General features: G+C 46.1%; 1 protein-coding gene across 1 annotated transcript in view; it reads right to left on the bottom strand.

Annotated features, from left to right (window-relative positions):
- FRMD4A (FERM domain containing 4A) overlaps nucleotides 1-18,894 on the bottom strand; it is a 180,466-nt gene that overhangs the window by 96,311 nt on the left and 65,261 nt on the right. The window contains exon 3 of the mRNA XM_017807716.1: nucleotides 3,389-3,483. Coding sequence (XP_017663205.1) covers nucleotides 3,389-3,483 — 95 coding nt within the window. The remainder of the gene's footprint in view (nucleotides 1-3,388; nucleotides 3,484-18,894) is intronic.

Below are 18,894 nucleotides of genomic sequence, written 5' to 3'. Positions count from 1 at the left end.
AATCAGCTGAAGAAGCTGTTCTGCAGGTTCTCTGGTGAGGGAGCAAAAGGATTTGAGTCAGTTTTTGACTGGACCCACGGAGAGGGGGAGCTGTGGGATGCAAATGTTGGTAACTCTCCATGGAGCAGGTGACTCACATCTAAGGACAAGTAAAGGATGTGGAAAACCTGCCCAGGGCCCAGACGGGGAGTCTGCAGTGAACAGAAGGGTAATTCTGACCACTTGCTCTCAGTGAATGCTGGAGGAGCTGATGCCAAGGGAAAGGGCACTTAGCGGAGATTCATAACCAGCTGAACTAAAAAAAAAAGCCCTTTCCCCATTCCTTTTCAATTTTAATCAACCAGCATATTGCTCTTCTGGCTTCCTGTGAAGCTTGGCCCCACGTGCTGTACAGGGACACCCTTTTGACCTGTGCTCTCCCGCAGTTAATGGCTCACCATAAAGCGTTCCTATGATCATTAAAATAGAAGGCGTTATTCCCCCCTCCATAATAGTCTGACAATCTAATTTTAGTCACGCTGAATGCAGTAATGGCCCTATATTATCACAAGAAACTATTAAGTTGCCAACGCAAAGGTTGTTCCTATTGATTTTCTTCTAAGGTTGTCATGATAGAGCACAACTAATGAATGGAAATCCCCAGTACAAATAATTTCTAAATAAATTACTCTCATAGAGCTTTTACACTTAAATAGAAGAATTGATTTAATACTTTAGTGGCTTTTCTTCTTTCTAAACTTGCAATTTAGCCAACCTCAGACTACATTTATGAACCAGGCTTGTTCTGTTTTAGCTGGTTATGAGTTCCCTTCAAGTAAGGCACATGGAAATTCAGTGGGGAGTGAAGAGAATGAAGTCCCTGAGGGTCTGTGGCACAGAATTAAAGGATTTCTTTTCACGTGCCTGGTCTGTATCAGCTAAAGGGCTGTGTTAGGTGCCCTGCAAATACAAATTAGGGGACTATTTTTACTACTTTTTGGAGAAAGGGGATTTTTTATATTTCCATTTCACATTGCAGGTTAAGATCTGTCGTACAGACAGCCCAGTTTATTTTCTCAAGTTGACATGGAACATCTATTTCCAAGACCCTGTCCAAGGCCCCAGGTGTATTCTTTTGTCTATGTTCAGTCAAATAAAACAATTGCTGTTTGTGACAACTCTATTCAAAGCATTTTACAACTGAAGAAGAAATACTTTTGTCAAGGTTATTTTCACAGCACTGAAGAAGCCTCACTGCAAATGTCAGAGTCACAGTGGGACAGAAGAAGGGCTGCAGACCAGCTTCAGATCAGCTTGGACTTACTGGCTTGTTTCTGAGTTGCATTTCCTTGATTTAATGAGGGTGTCCCCAAAACTTTCCTGTGGGCTGGATGAGGATCTCCTAAAATGCACCCTGCTTTGTCTTGACTACAGGTCTGAAGGTGACCAGGAGAGTGGATGCCATCACCTAACCCTTTGAAATCCTGCCAGGGCAGAGCACATCCATCTGCATCCATTATGTATCTTCGAGCTCTGCCTCAATAGCCTCTATCAGATACTTGCACTTCCATCACTAACTCAGATCTTTGCTCACACCATTTGGAGTTAAACCTGGAGGCCCCAGGGAAGCCTGGGCTCTCTCTAATTGACACCTCCTCATTAGCTTCCCTTGCACTCCCAGGGGAGCCCTGTGCCCTCACAGGTCAACTGAGAGCTGGGACTTGCTCAGCTGCTCTCTGGTTACACTCTGACATGTGTCTCGTTTCTCACCTGTGCTGTCAGGACTGTTAAGGGAACATTTTCACCTCATAGCGTGCTTTGGCTTCTCTGGTGGTTTTCCTGCACCCCTCAGGCAGCACCCACTGAGTAACTTGCTCTCTCCAACACAGAATAAGACTGTGGTAAGAGCAATTTCCTCCTCCTGCTGTATAAATGGTCAGTGCCTCCTGCTGTTCCTCCTTGGAGGATCAGTCTCATTAATTTGTGTTGGGTTGGAGATCTCCTACAGGGCTGAGTTGCTCATGTCCGTGAGTTGGGATGGGTTCTGGGATTTGGGTACTGTGTCTGCATGCGCCTGATGCTGAGTGTTCCTCCATCCTGGGAGCTGTGTCCTGAGATGGCCTCAGGCTGTCCAAGGCAGGCACTTGCCAAAGGAATTGACTTTAGAGGGGTGCTTACTGCCGAGATGAATGAGGATATGTTTGTGTAATTATCCAGCAGCCTCTGATTACCCGATCCCGAATCATTATTCCAGCAGATGATTTACATCTCCCTGCTACTTCAGCAGAAGAGCAGAACTGGCTCATGACAGCAATACTGCTGACTCAGCTGTTCTGGAGGCACAGCACTGGCTTGAAAATCTCGGGTTTTTAAAATGATACTTCCTGAATATGAATATTCCTGATTCATATACAAAGAGAAAACCCATTGCACACCGAGGTGGAGTAGGTGGGTGTGCATACAAGGCATAGTCCATATGCAAAGGACAGTGTAAATCCTGAGAGAAAACAGACAGCTGGAAAAATGTAGCAGGGATTGTGCAGTAGCACTGAGGGGTCACAGCCTAGGACTAATCACAGACTTTGGCAGACCTTAATGCTTCTCCAGTGCTAATTTTATTCTTGCCGTTTAATCAGGGGGTGGATGTGGCCTGTCTTGAGACAAACCCTCAAATTTTGTGGTAATTCGAGGACTCTGGGAGCTGTTGTTCTAGGCAAACTACCAACATTGAGGTGACTGCAGTGTCAGTGTCCCATCCTTTGGTTTAGTTCAGCCATAAGGCTGTTGTATGATTCCTGGTGAGGTCAAATCCTTTCCATGATGGAAATTTTATATTTAAAAATGCTTTTAATTCATACTAAATTTGGCAATCCCTTCCTTTCCCACACTTCCTTCTTTCTTTTTATTTTTAAGAAACTTGAATCTGGGATTTAAAACATCAGAAATAGTAGAGTAATTTTGTGAGGTTGGGTTTCTTTTTTTCCTTTCCTTGAAATAATATAGCACCACTTTTAAGCCTGCTTGAGTGAATAAACTGATTAACACTGACTGAACCACCAATCTGGTAATGATTTTGAACTAGTGAGTGGATCTTAGATCCATGAGAGCTTAAGGTAACCTTTTAACAGTGGCAAATGACTCCAACTCTTTGAACATGGGGTTAGGAAGGGATTGTTACTGCCTCTGTTCACCTCCAGCCATACTTAACTTGCCATGAGAGGTCTCTAGCCCTCTGAGGAAGGGGCAGTACACGACAGACTTTGATGTGAGGGCCATGCCCTTCTAGACCTTGGTCTAGGACTTTGGGTTGCACAGTGTTTCTATGCTGGTTGTTTTGCTTAGGACAAACCCAACAAGATTTTCTGATATCTAAGAGTTGCCTCTTAGGTCTTTGATTTCTCACACTTACGTTTCATCTGTGAATGCAATTCCAAAGTACTCCTTCTCCTTCAGGTTGAAATGAGATGCCACCAAGTCAAGCAACTCCTTGGCCAAAAGCTTTGGCTGGAAAACAAGAATGAAAGAGATTAATGAGGAGAACTTGGATAGAACTGCACTGTGCTTCTGGAGGAAAACACTATCCTTGAAGACACTCCACAGCTGTTGCTTTTATGTTCTCTCTGGTGTTCAAGGTAAATCTGCAAGGAACATTAGCCCCTTGAAATGAGCAGTAGTTTCCCTCCCAGGTAAATAATAAAAACCTGGCAATTCTGACCTATTCAGTGCTTAATGTTCCTGCAGACAGATGACTTGCTGCCTGCCAGTGCTCGGATCTACCAGGACCAGCTCCCTCCTGCCTCTCTTGATAATTTTAGTTGTTAAAGCTTTTTATCAAGGACCTTTGCAAACACATTTCAGACACCCACTCTCTCACACACAGCATGGATATATGCTCATAACACTAACAAAATACATAGTGCCAAAAGATAGGATGTGACAGGACCAAATGAGAAGTAAATGACAGAACAAAATAGTTTCCCATTCACTATTGCTTGTCATATAGAGATAAGGATATATCCTCAAATTTAGGCACAAGAAGGACAGGAAAGTAGCACACATGTTAAAAATACCATTTGTAAGAGCATAAAAGCCAAGCTCAGAGAAACAGGGGATGGTGCATTACTACCTTTTCTGCAAAATCTTATTTGTCTTTTAACTCCAATGTGTCCTTCTGCCTCTATGAATTTTCCCCAGCTCTGCTGAGCTCCTGTGTTTCTGACCAGACTTCTGAAGCCTTGGCCATAACATAGCTGTTGTCCTGACTGTCACTGGTCAGAAACAGGGGTTCAAAGGATCCAGGTGCTGCAGCCTGCAATAGCCCCAGATCCCAGAGCTGCAATGGTTACAGCAGCACTGGCACAGCTGGGGTCAGAGATCCCAACAATGTTCCCTGGTGACTGCTTATAAGGATTTGGTCTACAAATCTCTGTGCTGCAAGCCTCAGGGAAAATAAAACTGTCTCAGGCTTGACTGACCCAACCAGTCTGCCAGGCAGCTGAGTCAGTTACCCCAGACATGAACCTGTTGTTAAATGGAGGTGAAATGATGGTGCTGTGCAAAAAATGAGTGTCGAGGACCTGATAACCCTGCTGTCCTAATTGACTGCCCTGTCCTGTAAACACAAACACAGCTTGTATTGAAAAAGCCCTGATTTGTACTTTAACGCCCGAACAGACTCATAAGACTCTCAACCTCTGAAAATGTTCCTAAACCCAGCACTATCATAGTATCTGCAATAGCTGAGACTTTCCCTGTGTACTTCCCTGGCATTCATATGAGTGTCACACCATTCTGCACCCACCCATCTCCCTGCTCTCTTCTAGTGCAGTTACAGCAATGTCTGAACTGCCCCTCTGGGGCACCCAGTGCACAGGGGGTCTCTAGGTCATTCCAGCAAAGAAAGAAGCAACAGCTGTGCCTAAATGCAGCACTGACTTAAAGAAGCCTCTGAATACAAAAGAAGTTGCTGTGTAGGAGGAACAGGCTGGCAGATAACAAATAGGTGGGATGCAACCAGCCTAATTTGAATTCCCAAGTCAGACTTCTCAGGCGCGACTGTTGGAGTCTCTGCTATGACTTTACTGCCAGCTGCATTGACTTTCACTCCTGAATCAGCTCCCACATAGTGCTCAGAGATGAGCAGACCAGGCATGAGGTCATGGTCAGATCCCCTGTCCCCTTAAGTCCCTTCAGGGACCCAATCCAGACTTTCTGGAGACTCCTAAGATACTTCTCTCCTGACATTGTGCTGGGTGAGAGGGACATTTGCAGCATCCCTGTCTCCTGTAAGATGAACTTCTCTTTGCCAGAGCATTTGAAGAACAAACTACAGTTTGACTTATGATATACAAAAATACTGTGGCAAAGAGGATGGTAAGACTGCTGGTGGATTCAGAGATACACAGGCTCAGTGCAGGTGGCAGGTTACTGTGGGGTGTAGGATGAGTTTTCAGCTTAACAACAGACAAACATGCAAAGACTTATAAAGGACAGAGAGGAAGAGGGGTTTGAGCCTGTCAGTGTGTAGTTTGAAGCTGTGCTTTTCCCCCAGTCCTGTCCAAGTCTCCCTGCTACTTTCTCTCCTGGTTGGGCCGAATTCTCTCTGCACCAGAAAGGGATTTCTTCCCAAGCCAGCACTACCGCAAGAGGATGGGTAGGAATGCATTGCAGGTCTGACTCCTCCATGGCCAAGGCCAAAGTGGGGACAGTTGGTGGAGGCGAATCCATGTCTGAGGGCATTGCAGGCTGCATGGCTGTCACTGCCTGGCACCCAGTGCTCTGGGATGACTCAGTTATTTGATAAATGAGCAATTGTGCTGCCAAGCAAGGGAGTGAGCCATCAGTGTCCCACCTGAGAGGGCAGGGGTGGAGAAGGGTGGTGAAACAGCATGACTCAAACATAATAGCATTTTCACAAGCCTGGCTTGAGCACTTGGAAGGAATAGGTTGAGCTTTCATATTTCACAAAAAAGCAGAACAGAGCAATAAAAAGCTGATGTGCAACAGGCTTCCTGTGGACATGGGGGAGTGATGGGTCCCTCTGCTCCAGTCAGCCAGCAATGCCACAGGGGACACTGTCAAGGGGTAAAATCCCCTTCTGCTGTTCAGCCACCTCATGGAGAAGTGATGCCCAGCATCCCTTGCCTCACGCACGACTGCATCCAGCCCCAGCTATCCAGTGGTGAGCAATACCCAAAGGTACCTGCCTTCAGCCACCCTTCCCAGACAGGACGGGTAAATGCAATGTGCTGCTTCCTTATTTCTGCTGAGTGAGACCTGGATGATGAAAAAGCCGTGGAGAGATGGTCAGCTTGGTGTGACAGCTTTCCCTTCTCTAATGACCAGTAGTGAATGCTACTCTCCCAGCACAGCCCCACTCCTGCCCCTGGGGCTTGGCAGAGACACTATTTCCAGTGCCCTTGCTGTAGGGCCTCCTCCAAAGCCTGTGGTAGCAGATAAGGCAGGATAACCCTTTGCCTTGCAAGATAAGGGGAAAGAACAATAGATGCAGACCCAGCACTGGAGCAGTGCCAAGTTAGTTACTGGGCCAGAGTCCCTGAAGAGGCTTATGAAGCAGTGAAGTTAAGCCCTGCTAGTCCCCTTCAAGATTACTTTCCTCTCTACCCTTAAGCTCTGCAAGGTTATTGTCCTTTCCCTTGGGATGACTCCTGTGTCCTCCCAACACAGACAGGCAACCTGAGTCTTTGGAGGGGAGAGAAGGAAAAGGCGTCTTCTCCAGGTAGTAAATACTCCTCAAGACAAACTTGCACAGCAGGGATAAGGCAGGAAAACCCAGCCGGGCACAAGCTGAGCAGCAGCCTGTCCCGATGTCCCAGGAGAGCCCCTCTCGCTCGATGTTAACGGTTAATCTTCTTGCCATTCGCGATGGGAATGGCTGAGCAATGACCTCCTTTCATGTGAGCTGCACAGACAAAGAGCTCATTAGCAATGCCTGTGGCAAGTTGTTTTAATTCATTATTAATTTCTGGACTTCATTTTCCGGAGGGATATTCGTTTTGCGTTAATAAAACTTCCGTCACAGACACATTGAAGAAGATGGGGACCTGGTCTCTCAGAGCAGGGAAGTCAATAGAAAGTGGGACCAGGACCTTCTGCATTCAATACAGCTGGCTGGTCAGCAAGATAGCTTGTGCATCTCACAGGAATAAATTAGAGTAACAGGTGGCATTCAGCCTAGAATCTGAACTGTGTCCTCAGTGATGCAGAGCTGGACTGTTGTGCCCTGTGAGCTGTCCAGGCAGCTGTGGAGACCCCTCTGCATCTGCTGCTTTTCATCTCCTTCCTGGAATCCTCCATGTAACCTCTATCACAAAACGTGCACTGTGGAGCATGTCAAGAGCTGCAGCTGGATGGCCTGAGCTTGGGATGGGGAACACCAGCAGAAATCCTTCAGCTGGAGCGGGGAGAGCTGATCATGCTTTGCTTGTGGGGTGGGTTTGACAGAACAGCATTATTCAACCAGGGAATGCCCTGATGCTCCTTCCCACTACAGGACCCTCTTTGCAGAAAGGCCTGTGTAGAACAGTGCACTGTAAATCAACTGTTATTGTTACTAGAGAAAACAGCAGGGACCTGGTTGTGGTCCCAGCACAATGGAGCTTTGGCCCTGGGGGAGAAGATCCTGCTCCTGGTGAGCTGTATAGTGGAGTTTCTGGCACAAACACCAGCCATTCATTAGCCAAACCCTGTCCCTGAGCCTTCTCTGCATGGCAGCAAGACAAGTGCTTTCATGAGTCTGGGCCCCTACCTGTACTTCCCAATTCCTACTCCAGCCTGGAATGAGCAACACTTTGCAGATTGAACTTTCTGGATTTGAAACCATGACACCTTCCACAAAACCTAATACCTCAACAATGGGTCACTGGATCCACTTGCCAGGCATGATGGCACCAAAACACTGTCCAGTGGATTCCTGATCCTCTGTAGAGTGGTACAACTCTTTTGTGAAATCAACCCTGACTTGGGGACATGCTGAGGTTTCTCCCTTCCCTCTCGGAGAGTCAGAAGAGCAGAGGTGGACTCATTAGAGGCTGCCTCCTTATTAGCAGAACGACCCAGACACCGTTCCCTGATGCCTGGGCCATGCCTGAGGTTTGTCTGAAATGCTGCCTTATGTCCTGGATCCACAAGGCCTCAGCAGCAAAGAGCACGAGCACATGGCCAGGGCCCTCTGCAACCCCAGATCCTGCAGGCTTGAAGCAGTGAACTCATTCCCTCTCTCCCTCCCCCAAAAGCAGCCAAAGTTTGTTCAAATAATGACTTAGAGGAAAGGAAGAGCTTTATTAGTGGTGTCAGGAGGTGGCAGGAGAAGAGCTGAACCTCAGTAGCAGCTCTGTACCTTGAACGTACCACCAAAAGATTATGAAAAGGCACCAAAGGCAGTGCAAGAAGGTCCATATGAGATCACAACTGGCTGACTCTCCCAGGCTTGTCTCCCTGCATTTCCCTATAGCTTAAAGAGCCCCCTCCACACCCTACACTGCAAGGCACAACCTGTGCTAGAGAGAACCACACCAGGAAAACTTCAGTGCACACAATGCCCAAGCTCTGTCTGTATCTCCTTGGCTCTATTTTAAGGAGCACTCACAGCACTGGCAAATTAACCACAGGGGATGAGTCTCTCTTCCATGCACTCCAGTCATTTCTGCACAGAGACACTATATAAAGGTGTACTCACTATAGGTGTCTCTTCCCAATTAGACATGATGGCAACTTCCCTGAATAACAGCAGAGCACAGCAAGCACTGAGTGCAGGCAGGGAGGGGAAGGACAAACCTGAGAGTGCCTTGGTAAGGGGAGGCTGCATGAGGGATGATTCCTACTGATTCAATGTCAAAAGCCCCTGACTTTCACAGCTCTTTGATGCATTTATTGGATGAGTTCTTATTAGTATGAGCCCACTAACATGGGCTGATGTGCCCACTGGGGAAGCAGGCTGGGATCTGCTCATGGGAGACCTCCCCGGTGCTGGAGAGAGGAAAAGGAGGAAGTGAGATGCAGGTGATGCACAGCAAGGATTTGCTACACAAGGGGACATGGAAAACCCATTTTGGTGCCTCCTAATACCAGTCACAGTCATTGTCACACAAGTTTAGTGATGATACTGATACGTTATATTTTGATCACAGGATGGGAGGAGGAGGAAGAAGGCTGCTGAGGAGAATCTCTTAAAGCCTGGGGGAAGCTTGACAACAAGCTGAGTGGTACAGTTGACACACTGGAGGGAAGGGAAGTCATCCAGAGGGACCTGGAAAGCTTGAGAAGTGGGCCCATGGGAATCTCATGAGGTTCAACAGGGTCAAGTGTAAGATCCTACACCTGAGTGAGGGAAACCCCTGGTATCAATACAGGCTGGGGAATGAAAGGATTAAAAGCAACTTGGTGGAGAAGGACTTGGGGATACTGGTGGATGAAAAGCTGGGCATGATTCAGCTATGTGCACTTGCAGCCCAGAAAGCCAACCATGTGCTGGGCTGCATCATAAGAATCATGGCCAGCAGGTGAAGGGAGGTGATTCTGCCCCTCTCCTGTGCTCTGGTGAGACCTCATCTGTAGTACTGCATCCAGCTCTGAAGCCCTCAGTACAGGAAAGATGTAAACCTGTTGGAGCAGGTGAAGAGGAGGGCCACGAAGATGATCAGAGGGATCGAGCACCTCTCTGTCTGACAGAGACAGAATGGACTTTTTCTGTCAGTCATATTGGAAACACAGCAGAAACACAAGCATTCTAGTATTAAATATTCAATATAATTAAAAGACAATGTTACTGGGATTTGAGCAGCCCAAAGAACTCTGGAATCATGTGTTTCCCCAGTGGAAAGACAGACTGCCCACTTTTGGCAGAGAAGCATGTTTCTCTGTGACAGCTTCTCATTAAGCCTAGAAATGAGTGAGTTATAGAGAGAGATCATCTACCCACAGTCCAGCAGTGCCATGAATAAAAAACAGATGACATGGTATTAGCGGCTGCTGGTACGTCCCTAGAAGCTCAGGCACACACAAAGTATATTTCATTGTTTTATTAACTGTCAAACAAGCCCATCTATTTCCCTTCCCCCATGTCATAGCTTTTCCCTAATTCTCTGTGGCAGAAGGTTCCTGGGAAATGCATAGTCTCAACATATGGACAGGCGCGTGCCGCCCGCAGCCATCCAGCACGGACACACGTCGAGCTGTGGGAACCAGGTACCCGGCTCGCACTGAGTGGTGCCTCATTTCATGAGGGTAAAAAGACCACTACCATCCACTGTCTGCTTGCTGGAGGGACTTATAGGGAGATAAATCACGAGAATACAGAGATGAGACACTGCCACGCCAAGTGCTGCAGTGCTAAAGGCTGTCGGCAGGACTGCTGCTCAGCCTGCACCGAGGTCGTGCTACAGCCCAGCTGTGGTCAGGCACAGGATCCAGGGCTCAAACCATTGGTATTTAGCTGTGAGCACGTGCTGGTGGAGGCTGGCCTGTTGGTACCTTCCAAGTCAAAGCCACCAGGGCATAGCCCAGCCCAGCCCCAGACCCAAGGTTGGTCACATTGGAAAGAGGGAGTTTATTCCTAAAAACACAAGCTGGGCTGTGCCACATGGCTTTCAGCCCAGCCAGCAAGCCCCAACCTATTTTATTTATGAGAACAGACGCAGCAGGTGCTGTCCAGTGATTACTTGAGGAGGTTTGGTTTCTGCAGGACAGACTGTGAAGTGTGTGTAGTTCAAACTAGCCTCTCAAGTCACACTGATTTGGTCAAATTTTACTCGACATTCAAAGGCTGAATGTTTTAAAAATGCCTCTTTGGTGGATTGAGTTGCAGTGTAGGCTGGGGGATGTGGGCAGTGTGGCCAGTCCAGCAGCAGGAGAGGAGAGGTGGAAAAGGAACGGTTTGCACGAATGAAGAGCAATTTGTCCCTTGGCTGTGCCCTACCAGACAGGGTACAAGGCTTCTTCATCAGCCAGCAGCAGCCCTCACTCGTCTCCAGCCTTGGGCAGTGTAATCAGGAGGAAATAAAAGTGCAAAACAGTGATTCATGCACAGTCCTTCCCCTCCACTGACTATTAGCATTCGATAATGGGGCAAACTCCAGGTGCCCTTAATGAATTACATCATGTACTAAAACCAGCCACAATCCTATCCTCCAACACCACGGTGATAAGGGAAGTAAAGGTGCCTGTACAGACCCTTTGTATTCTCATTGTTACTCAGTGGCCAGCAGCCTTATCTGCTGAAAGCCAGCAGCACTCTCATACCCCTATGTGTTAGGCAGTGGATTGCCCCATGATAGTCATGGACTATAACTCCTTCCTGCCCCTGCTTCCTCATGCATGAAACACGGAATTCTCTCATCCGGGGCCATCGAACTGTCACAATTCTCTTCTTGTCAAATTGGCTCTGCCAACAGCTCTGTCATCCCGTTGTTTAACCCATTTCACACACTTTGAAGAACAGAAAAATCCGAAGTTGCTCCATGTAATGCCATGTAAATACCAAATAATGGCCCTTTCAGCCATCACCTCATCTGAATACAGCATAATAACATTGAACAAAACTGCTCAGGCTGAAGGCTTGGGGGTTTAGGGGCTGCAATTCCCCTTGTGGGATAGATCCATTCCTCAACTCTGCACTACTGTGTCAATATATGGAGTCCACATAATCAAAGCAGGCTGGGATGTAGTTGGGTGAAAAATTATTCATGGAAATGCAAAATGCCTGGAGAGGGAGCGCCTTTTTTTTTATTATGGGACAGCTGAACTCGATCAGTGTCGGGAACTGGCGGTGGGAGCATTGCTCGTGCTGGCACAGGCAGCACCTCCTTCCCAGAGTCAGTGGTGGGCTCTAAAAATCTCTTTTCTTCATTTACATAAGAAAATGAGACAACTTGCCTCCAGTAGCCGCCTCGGGAATGTGAAGGGTGGTGACAGAGTGCCACTGACGTTTTTCTTGGAAAGTCAACACCCGCAAGTTGTGGGAATTAAGATTTATTAGGGTCAGAGAGAAACAGACAAAAAAAATTCCCAAGTTTTTAAAAGAATCTGCTTGGTAAAAGGATTAGAAACACCCTACTGACAAGTTGCCTCAGAAATATTCACAGATAGCTGCATTTCTGGGTTCAGCTTATACCTGACACTCCATGTCTTAAGTCAGAAGCCATTACTGACACTCTCTAATTCCCCTACATATTAGCAATGTGGATCTGCTTAAATAATTTTGCAGTCAGAGAAAGCAGAGAGCATGAGCCAGCCAAGCCTGCATGGCAAATTCATGTCAAAGCCAAAATGGGAAGCAGTTGGTGGGATGAAAAAGACACTTTTGGGTCTCCAGCATCCCTCCTTCCCTTCTTGCCTGATGTAGAGGCAGCTGCACTCCTTCCCCATTCAGATGATGCCCAATGACCCCATTCCTCTCTGTTGTCATCTGTATCATCCCGTGACTCCAACAGAATTTTCAGGTGACTGCATCCAAAGAGACCAGCCAGCTGCTACTGGTGCTGGGACAGGAAATCTGCTCTGTGGTCATGGAGCTCATGAATGACAAAAGCCTCATCATTTCCCTCTTCCCTTCCTTAGTCCTCTGCTTGCTCCATCTCTTCTTTGTCTCTGCTGGGAGCAGCTGACGTCCCCACATACAGCTGAAAGAGCTGGATGATGTGCTGAGGATGGGAGAAGGATGAGCTGAGTTTCGGTGCTGGCCCTGGCTCTGATCATGTATTTTTTTGTCTGTAGACCTGAAGCACAAGCAGATTTGGTGGCTTAGAGCACTACATCCCCCATGAGAGTCTGCCTCTCTGTTTCCTGAAGGGTTAGGGAGAGGGAAAGGATGCTGTGCCTGGCATTCAAACTGATGTCCTGGTCTGCCCTGACTACATGGGGTGCCAGCAGGAGCAGCACACTGTAAACTGTTTCTTCCTGGGATCCCCCAAGAGTTTGCATCTCTGTGCTGTGCAGTCTGGATATGCTGACTGGATGCACATCCCGTTCATGGAGCATCTGTGCCAGGTCCACTGTTTCCCAGTGTACCTCCTGTATGCCATAGTGCTGATCTGTGCATGCACAGAGTCCCTTCTGCAGAGGATTTCCAGAGGCAAGTGGTCAAAATCCTGACATTCCCCCCTGGGTTATCTTTCTGGGTAGTAAAAGAGATCATGCAGAGTAACCTCATAAGAGGACTCAAGCCACCCTTGAGTTCTTTCCAACTGAATTGTGGACAGGAGCATGAACCGACTGAGAAGATCTGGCCAACCACAGAAGCAAACCCAGATGGGAAGGGCAAGCAGGCATCTTTTTTGGAGGAATTTGATGGAAAGTGTGGAATTCCTTATGCTGACTGATGTAAAAATTGCTTTTGTAGCACTGCCAAGGCCACCGCCGGCTCATCTAATCAGCCATGAAAACATTGCTGAAGCAAGTCAAAAAGTTGCCCTGAGTCAATTTGTGCATGCAACTTTTTATTATTCTTTATTTAAACTTTCTATATTTGGTTTTAGATGGCTGGAGGAAACAGATCCTTCCTCTGTTATCTTTCTTTGTGTTTCACCCAAAACCTAACACAACACCAGATCTGGTTTGTTCTTTACAAGACACTCCTGAAGACAAGCCTGGCTGGCTCCTTGCTTCACTATGTGTTTACTCCACCAAGTACTGTGTTTTCAGGAGGCTCCTCTGAACTCCATAAGAAGTTTTATAGTATTGTCAGGAGCTGCGTTCCATGGGTTAATATGGTTTTAATGAAAATGCATCCCAAATTTGAGAGTTTTAACTGAGATTTTTTTAATTTTCAGGGAATTTAGAGAAAACTTATGAGGCACTAGCTCAGAAAAACTCGTACAAAAAAAAGTACGCATTTATGTGGACTCAAACAAGCAACTTTCAAGCAAATTCAGTTCCCTTAGAGCAGAAGAAAACCCATTCACAGCTATGGATCATTAATATGTTCAAACCATTGATTCACTAGCCCTTCAAATCATTCTCAATGGCTTGAACCTATTAATGATCTATTTGGTAGCTTCCCATCTCCTTCTGCAGGAAACCTCTAGGAGGTATGTATGTATAGATGAGAAAGTTATGGATGATAGATCAGCGGAGAAGAAGGAAGATGCCCACACGCAGGAGGACTTGGCCCTGGTTGAAGACCATCAGTTTCATATAAGCAGTAGAGAGAAGCATCTGTGCTTCACAGCAAAACATGATTTTCGAGGTCACAGTGGCTTAAGCATCTCCCAGTTCACCTGATCTCCAGATCACTGGAACTGCGTGCATTTGGCACTTGGATCTCTATGGTTTAGCAGCACTGGCTTTGTCAGCATCAGTAACCTGAGGACGGCCATAGTGTACGATGCTCCTACAGCCCTGAAAGAAGTGGCCTGAAAGAAGCCTGGGTAGCCAGGCAACTGTCTTCTTTCTCTCATCCTTGCAAAGAATCAAAAAAGTCTCATTTTTCCACACAAAGGTATTTAACGTGTGGAAGATGCCCCTGCAACGGAGATGGATTTCACTGCCATTATCTGTAATCAATTTAAGCAAGCAAAGATATTAGTGAGACTAAGCATATCTCATGGTTTTATCATAGAACTGGGAGTTGCAGAGGATTTTTCACCTTCCTTTGCACGTAACAAGCAGCAGTGATGGATACAGAGGCCAGATTAGATGGAGCTCTCCAACTGGAGATTGGTGCTAAATTAATACAAACTGAAGCAGCTCATGATGCAAATTGCACATGCTGGGGAGTTAAGAGGGTTTGTGTACATGGCTTTGGTTCTAACCCTTGACTTAATGCAAAGGAAAGAAGACACAGAAATGGCATTCTGCATTCTGTGCAGCAAGCAGGGTTGGAAGTGAGATGGCCTACTTTAAGAAAGTGCTTCCAACGTGACAAATTTATTCAGATAATCTCTATTGCAAATGTTTGGCTTAAAGTATTTTTGGTCTTCATATGTACTCGCCTTTTGGTTTCTGGAGATCTGTATTTTTGAATTTTGAAACAGAACAGCCAACTTCTTCAAGAAAGTCAATTGTATTTTAAATCATCTGACTTTATCACGTGTGGCAAATCAAACTTTGAACACAAAGTGAGCTTCAGAGCCAGCTTTCCGGGCAGGAATCCATTTCACACTCAGCTGACAATGGGGTTTGATAAGCGCTCGGCCAGTGTGAATAACCAGTTGCCTTCTATATATATTTTGATTTGGTAGTATCTGTTGAAGTTTTATGTCACTGAGAGATTGTTGGTATTCTTGTAAAGTATTAAACCCACCTTGACAAGGTCAACAACAATTTATACAGAGGTCAGCATTTTTATTTTGAAATATTTGATCATAATTCTATCAAACATTAAAGAAAGAGTTTGGCTAGGGCACATAATGAAATTGGACAGCTCACACAATCCATTTATCTTTTCGACTGTAAACCTCTGCAGCGCTCTAGTTCATCCAGTTTCAAATCAACTGTAGAAATGTCCATCTCAGTTCATCCAGCCTACAGAAATTGGTGTTTGGAAATGCTCTTGATATCTTATTGCTGATGTGGAAAAGGAAAAATAATTTCCCAAGACATACTAGCTTAGCTGCATTCTTATGTTCTGTTTGCTTTTTAAAAATCTCTCCTGAATAAGGATGTTTATTTCTATCCTCACTCAAAGTCACTTCTTCATCGCTGAAAATATTTAATAAGCTAAGTGAATGCTTATTTTTGTAGCACATTTTCTAAACACATTAGAATAATTTATTAAAAAAAGCTTTGTGCAAAATCTACATGACCAACTTATGAATTGTGATTTAAGCAAATCTAACGTTAATAAAAGTAAATAAAATAAACAATAGTGCTAGGTCTGATGCATAGAATTAGCTCATCCTGTTTTATCCTACACACCATTTGTGAGTACAGAGGAATGAATTAAACTGAACAAGAGCTACATCCTCATGTGCTGAGACTGGGAAAGGTGAATGCCTGCAGAAGCATAACAGGTGCAGAGGCTTTTGTGCATTTGTTTTTATCCATACTTATACTTAGGGATGCAGTCAAGAGAGCTGACTCTACCAGTAAGTTCTCCATACATACAGCAATATTAGATTTCCCTCCCCTAAAGAACTTGAAACGTATTGGTCTTCCTGGATCCTCTCATCAGTTTAATTATCTGTACATATGCAGCTGCTATATTAAGAACATACCGCAGTGTTTTGAACCTTCTGGCTTAACACATTCAAATATAAAGCATGCTAAGAAAATACTACACATCAGGCAGACATTTCTTCCCCTGGGAAGGTCAGAGGAGAGAGGCTCAGCCTCATTTGCCAGATATGGGCTACACTGCTCAATGCCTGGTGGCAAAGCTCAGATGTTATGGGGGACTCGAGTGGTCAGGGAAAGCAAGAAATGGGACACCTAAGGGAACTGCTTTAACCTTGAAGTCAAGTAAGAGTGTGATGCATTGTGTAGGTCCAGCTCTCAAGGCACAGGAAATCAGTGCTACCCCACTTATGTCCTCCCTGCTTGTCTGACCTCTAATCTCCTCTGCCTCAGTGCGGTCCCCAAGTTCACTAGAGTGATGGCTGGGCCCAGCCTCTGACTCTGCTGGGCCATGGGGCTGAGTCTAACACACCTTGTCCTGTAAGACAGAGTCCCTTCCTCTGGGTGAGCACCCCAAGGGAGACTTTGCTTCTTGAGTCAGCAGATGTGGAATATAACCCAGGATTAGGCTTGTGATAAATCAGTGGTTGTTTCACAGGGAATGGGAAAAGTCAACAACTTGGCATCTACAGAAGGACAGAAACTTCCCCTGCCTTCAGCTACTCATATTAAGCACTATCTGCAGTATTCCCTACTGAGTCTATACATTCAGAGCCTATATATGAAGCCAACGAACTGACTGTGTGGGTGCCTAAGAAGCAAAGGTTTCCATGTCCAGCAAGGAGGCTGCCTGCATCCCGTGGTCTGGTCCCCTCTGTCAGTCACAGCAGGCACCACATTGTCCATGTGAACAGCAGGACAGGGACAGGACACTTCAAGGAGCAGATCAAGGTGCAGTGGACAAACCTCGGCCACAGTGAAGTCCTGCCTCCACTTCTAGATGTTTAGTTATTTCTCCTGTGACACCTACTGAACTAACACAGGGAATGCTAAAACTCAGTGTGGCTGGAGCACATGGATCATCCTGGTGCACATCAGGACCAGTCTGGAGCCCAAATGGATCCTACCACTCCCCCTCCACCTCCTCACAACTCCATTTTAATGCCTTTGTAGGCAACTTGAAGGTGAATGGGAAGGAGTCGAGGATGGTGAGCTTCGTTTCTTGACTCCTGTCTCACCATTGTCACACTGTAAATCCCATAAATAAAGGAGGCAATGGAGAGAAATGATAATTGGCCACAGCTTGAAAGAAAAGAAAGCAAAATAATACTTGCTCACCATAGGAATTAATGGGAGGAAAAGAAAGGCTTATTTCCCCTGATATTTGTAAAAAGAAGTGCTGGTAATAAACCCAGTCCCATTAAAAAGGAGCAGGGTGAAATGAATGACCGGATGAGATAGTGAGTGTCTTTTATTAAAAAAATAAAAAACAAAAAATCTTTTTTGTGCAAAGAAAGAATAAAGAAGAAATAAGACGGAGTGATTAGGAGAGAACTCAGGCAGGGTGGATACTGTTAGTGATAAACAGCTACTTAGAAAATAATTGGAAAATGTAAATGCCTACAAATGTGAGTGATGACCCATGTACTGGGGCGATAGCAGAATTAGCCAACAGATGTAATGAACCATGAAAGGAGAAGCTTGGAGACTTTATGAAGAATTGAAGAAATTTTTCTAAGCAGGGGGGATAGAAAGCAAACAAAGGCAGCCTGATTTCTGTAAAGGAGCAATCCTTGGCCCGTGGATGGGGTGATGTCAAGTGTGCCGTGCAATGGCATGGGAGCTGCTAGGCATGGGCCGAGCCAGCTGGAGTTTTGGGGTCTGACATATGCTACCAACATGCACAATTAGCTATAACCCAAGGGCAGCAGAGCTCGTTGTCCCTCAATATCTAGAAGTTTCCTCAGCACTGCCAGGAACTGGAATATGGCTTGGTGTGATGTCAATCCAAACCCTACACTGCAGCTAATGCGCTCTCCCTACATAAGGACTCGTCCCCAGTGCCACCAACACAAGCACCTCTGAGCAGACCCAGGGACTGATGTCCTCCACCGCAGCTGGTGCTGTGACCACGCTTCCATTGTGGACAGGATAGTGACTGCCTGCCCTTGAGGGATGCTGGAACCCTTCCTCTTCCCTAAGGAAAAGCTGAACCTCCTTGGCAGGGTCCAGAAAGTCTCTTTCTGTGTCTCACCCAGACATCTCCTCACTGCAAAGTGCAATTGAAGTGACCAAATCACTGTATCTGTTCCTGCTTTCATTAAACCCAATGTGAAAGATAGGCAGCAGCAGATCCTACCGAAGTGCAAGCAGGGGTATCAGAGAGGCTGTTCCCAGTGGCAGAGCCAAAGTCTCAAAAGCTTGGCCAGCCAGAGATCAGCTATGTTGCTGGCAGATGCTGCTGCTGCTGGAAGCACAAAGACCACCTCCTTGGTCACTTCAGTGTCTCAGTGGCTGGACTTGAACTAGATTATTGAGGACTATGAGGAAAGGCCCTATATCTTTAGAAAGACAGTGTTCCATTACACTTCCCACAGGCATCAGGAAAACATTTATCTGCCTGTTTGCTCTCCCAGGAAACTCTGAAGATGTGACCACAGTTTGTCTGGGGAAGAAGACACCAGTATCTCTTTGGAGAGAAAAGAAACTGAATGGCAAATATATTTCACCCTGCAAGGTCTGAATCCACAAAGGAACTCTTGCTGGTAGGAAAAGTTATGAAGAAGTGAGGAGAAATCCCAGAAAAGGCAAAAGTCTCAAACACAGACTTAGTCTCAGGCAGAA

This window comes from Lepidothrix coronata, unplaced genomic scaffold (genome assembly GCF_001604755.1).
Source record: "Lepidothrix coronata isolate B3197 unplaced genomic scaffold, Lepidothrix_coronata-1.0 Scaffold20, whole genome shotgun sequence".
Taxonomy (NCBI): Eukaryota; Metazoa; Chordata; class Aves; order Passeriformes; family Pipridae; genus Lepidothrix; species Lepidothrix coronata.
This window is presented reverse-complemented; position numbering and strand designations above follow the sequence as displayed.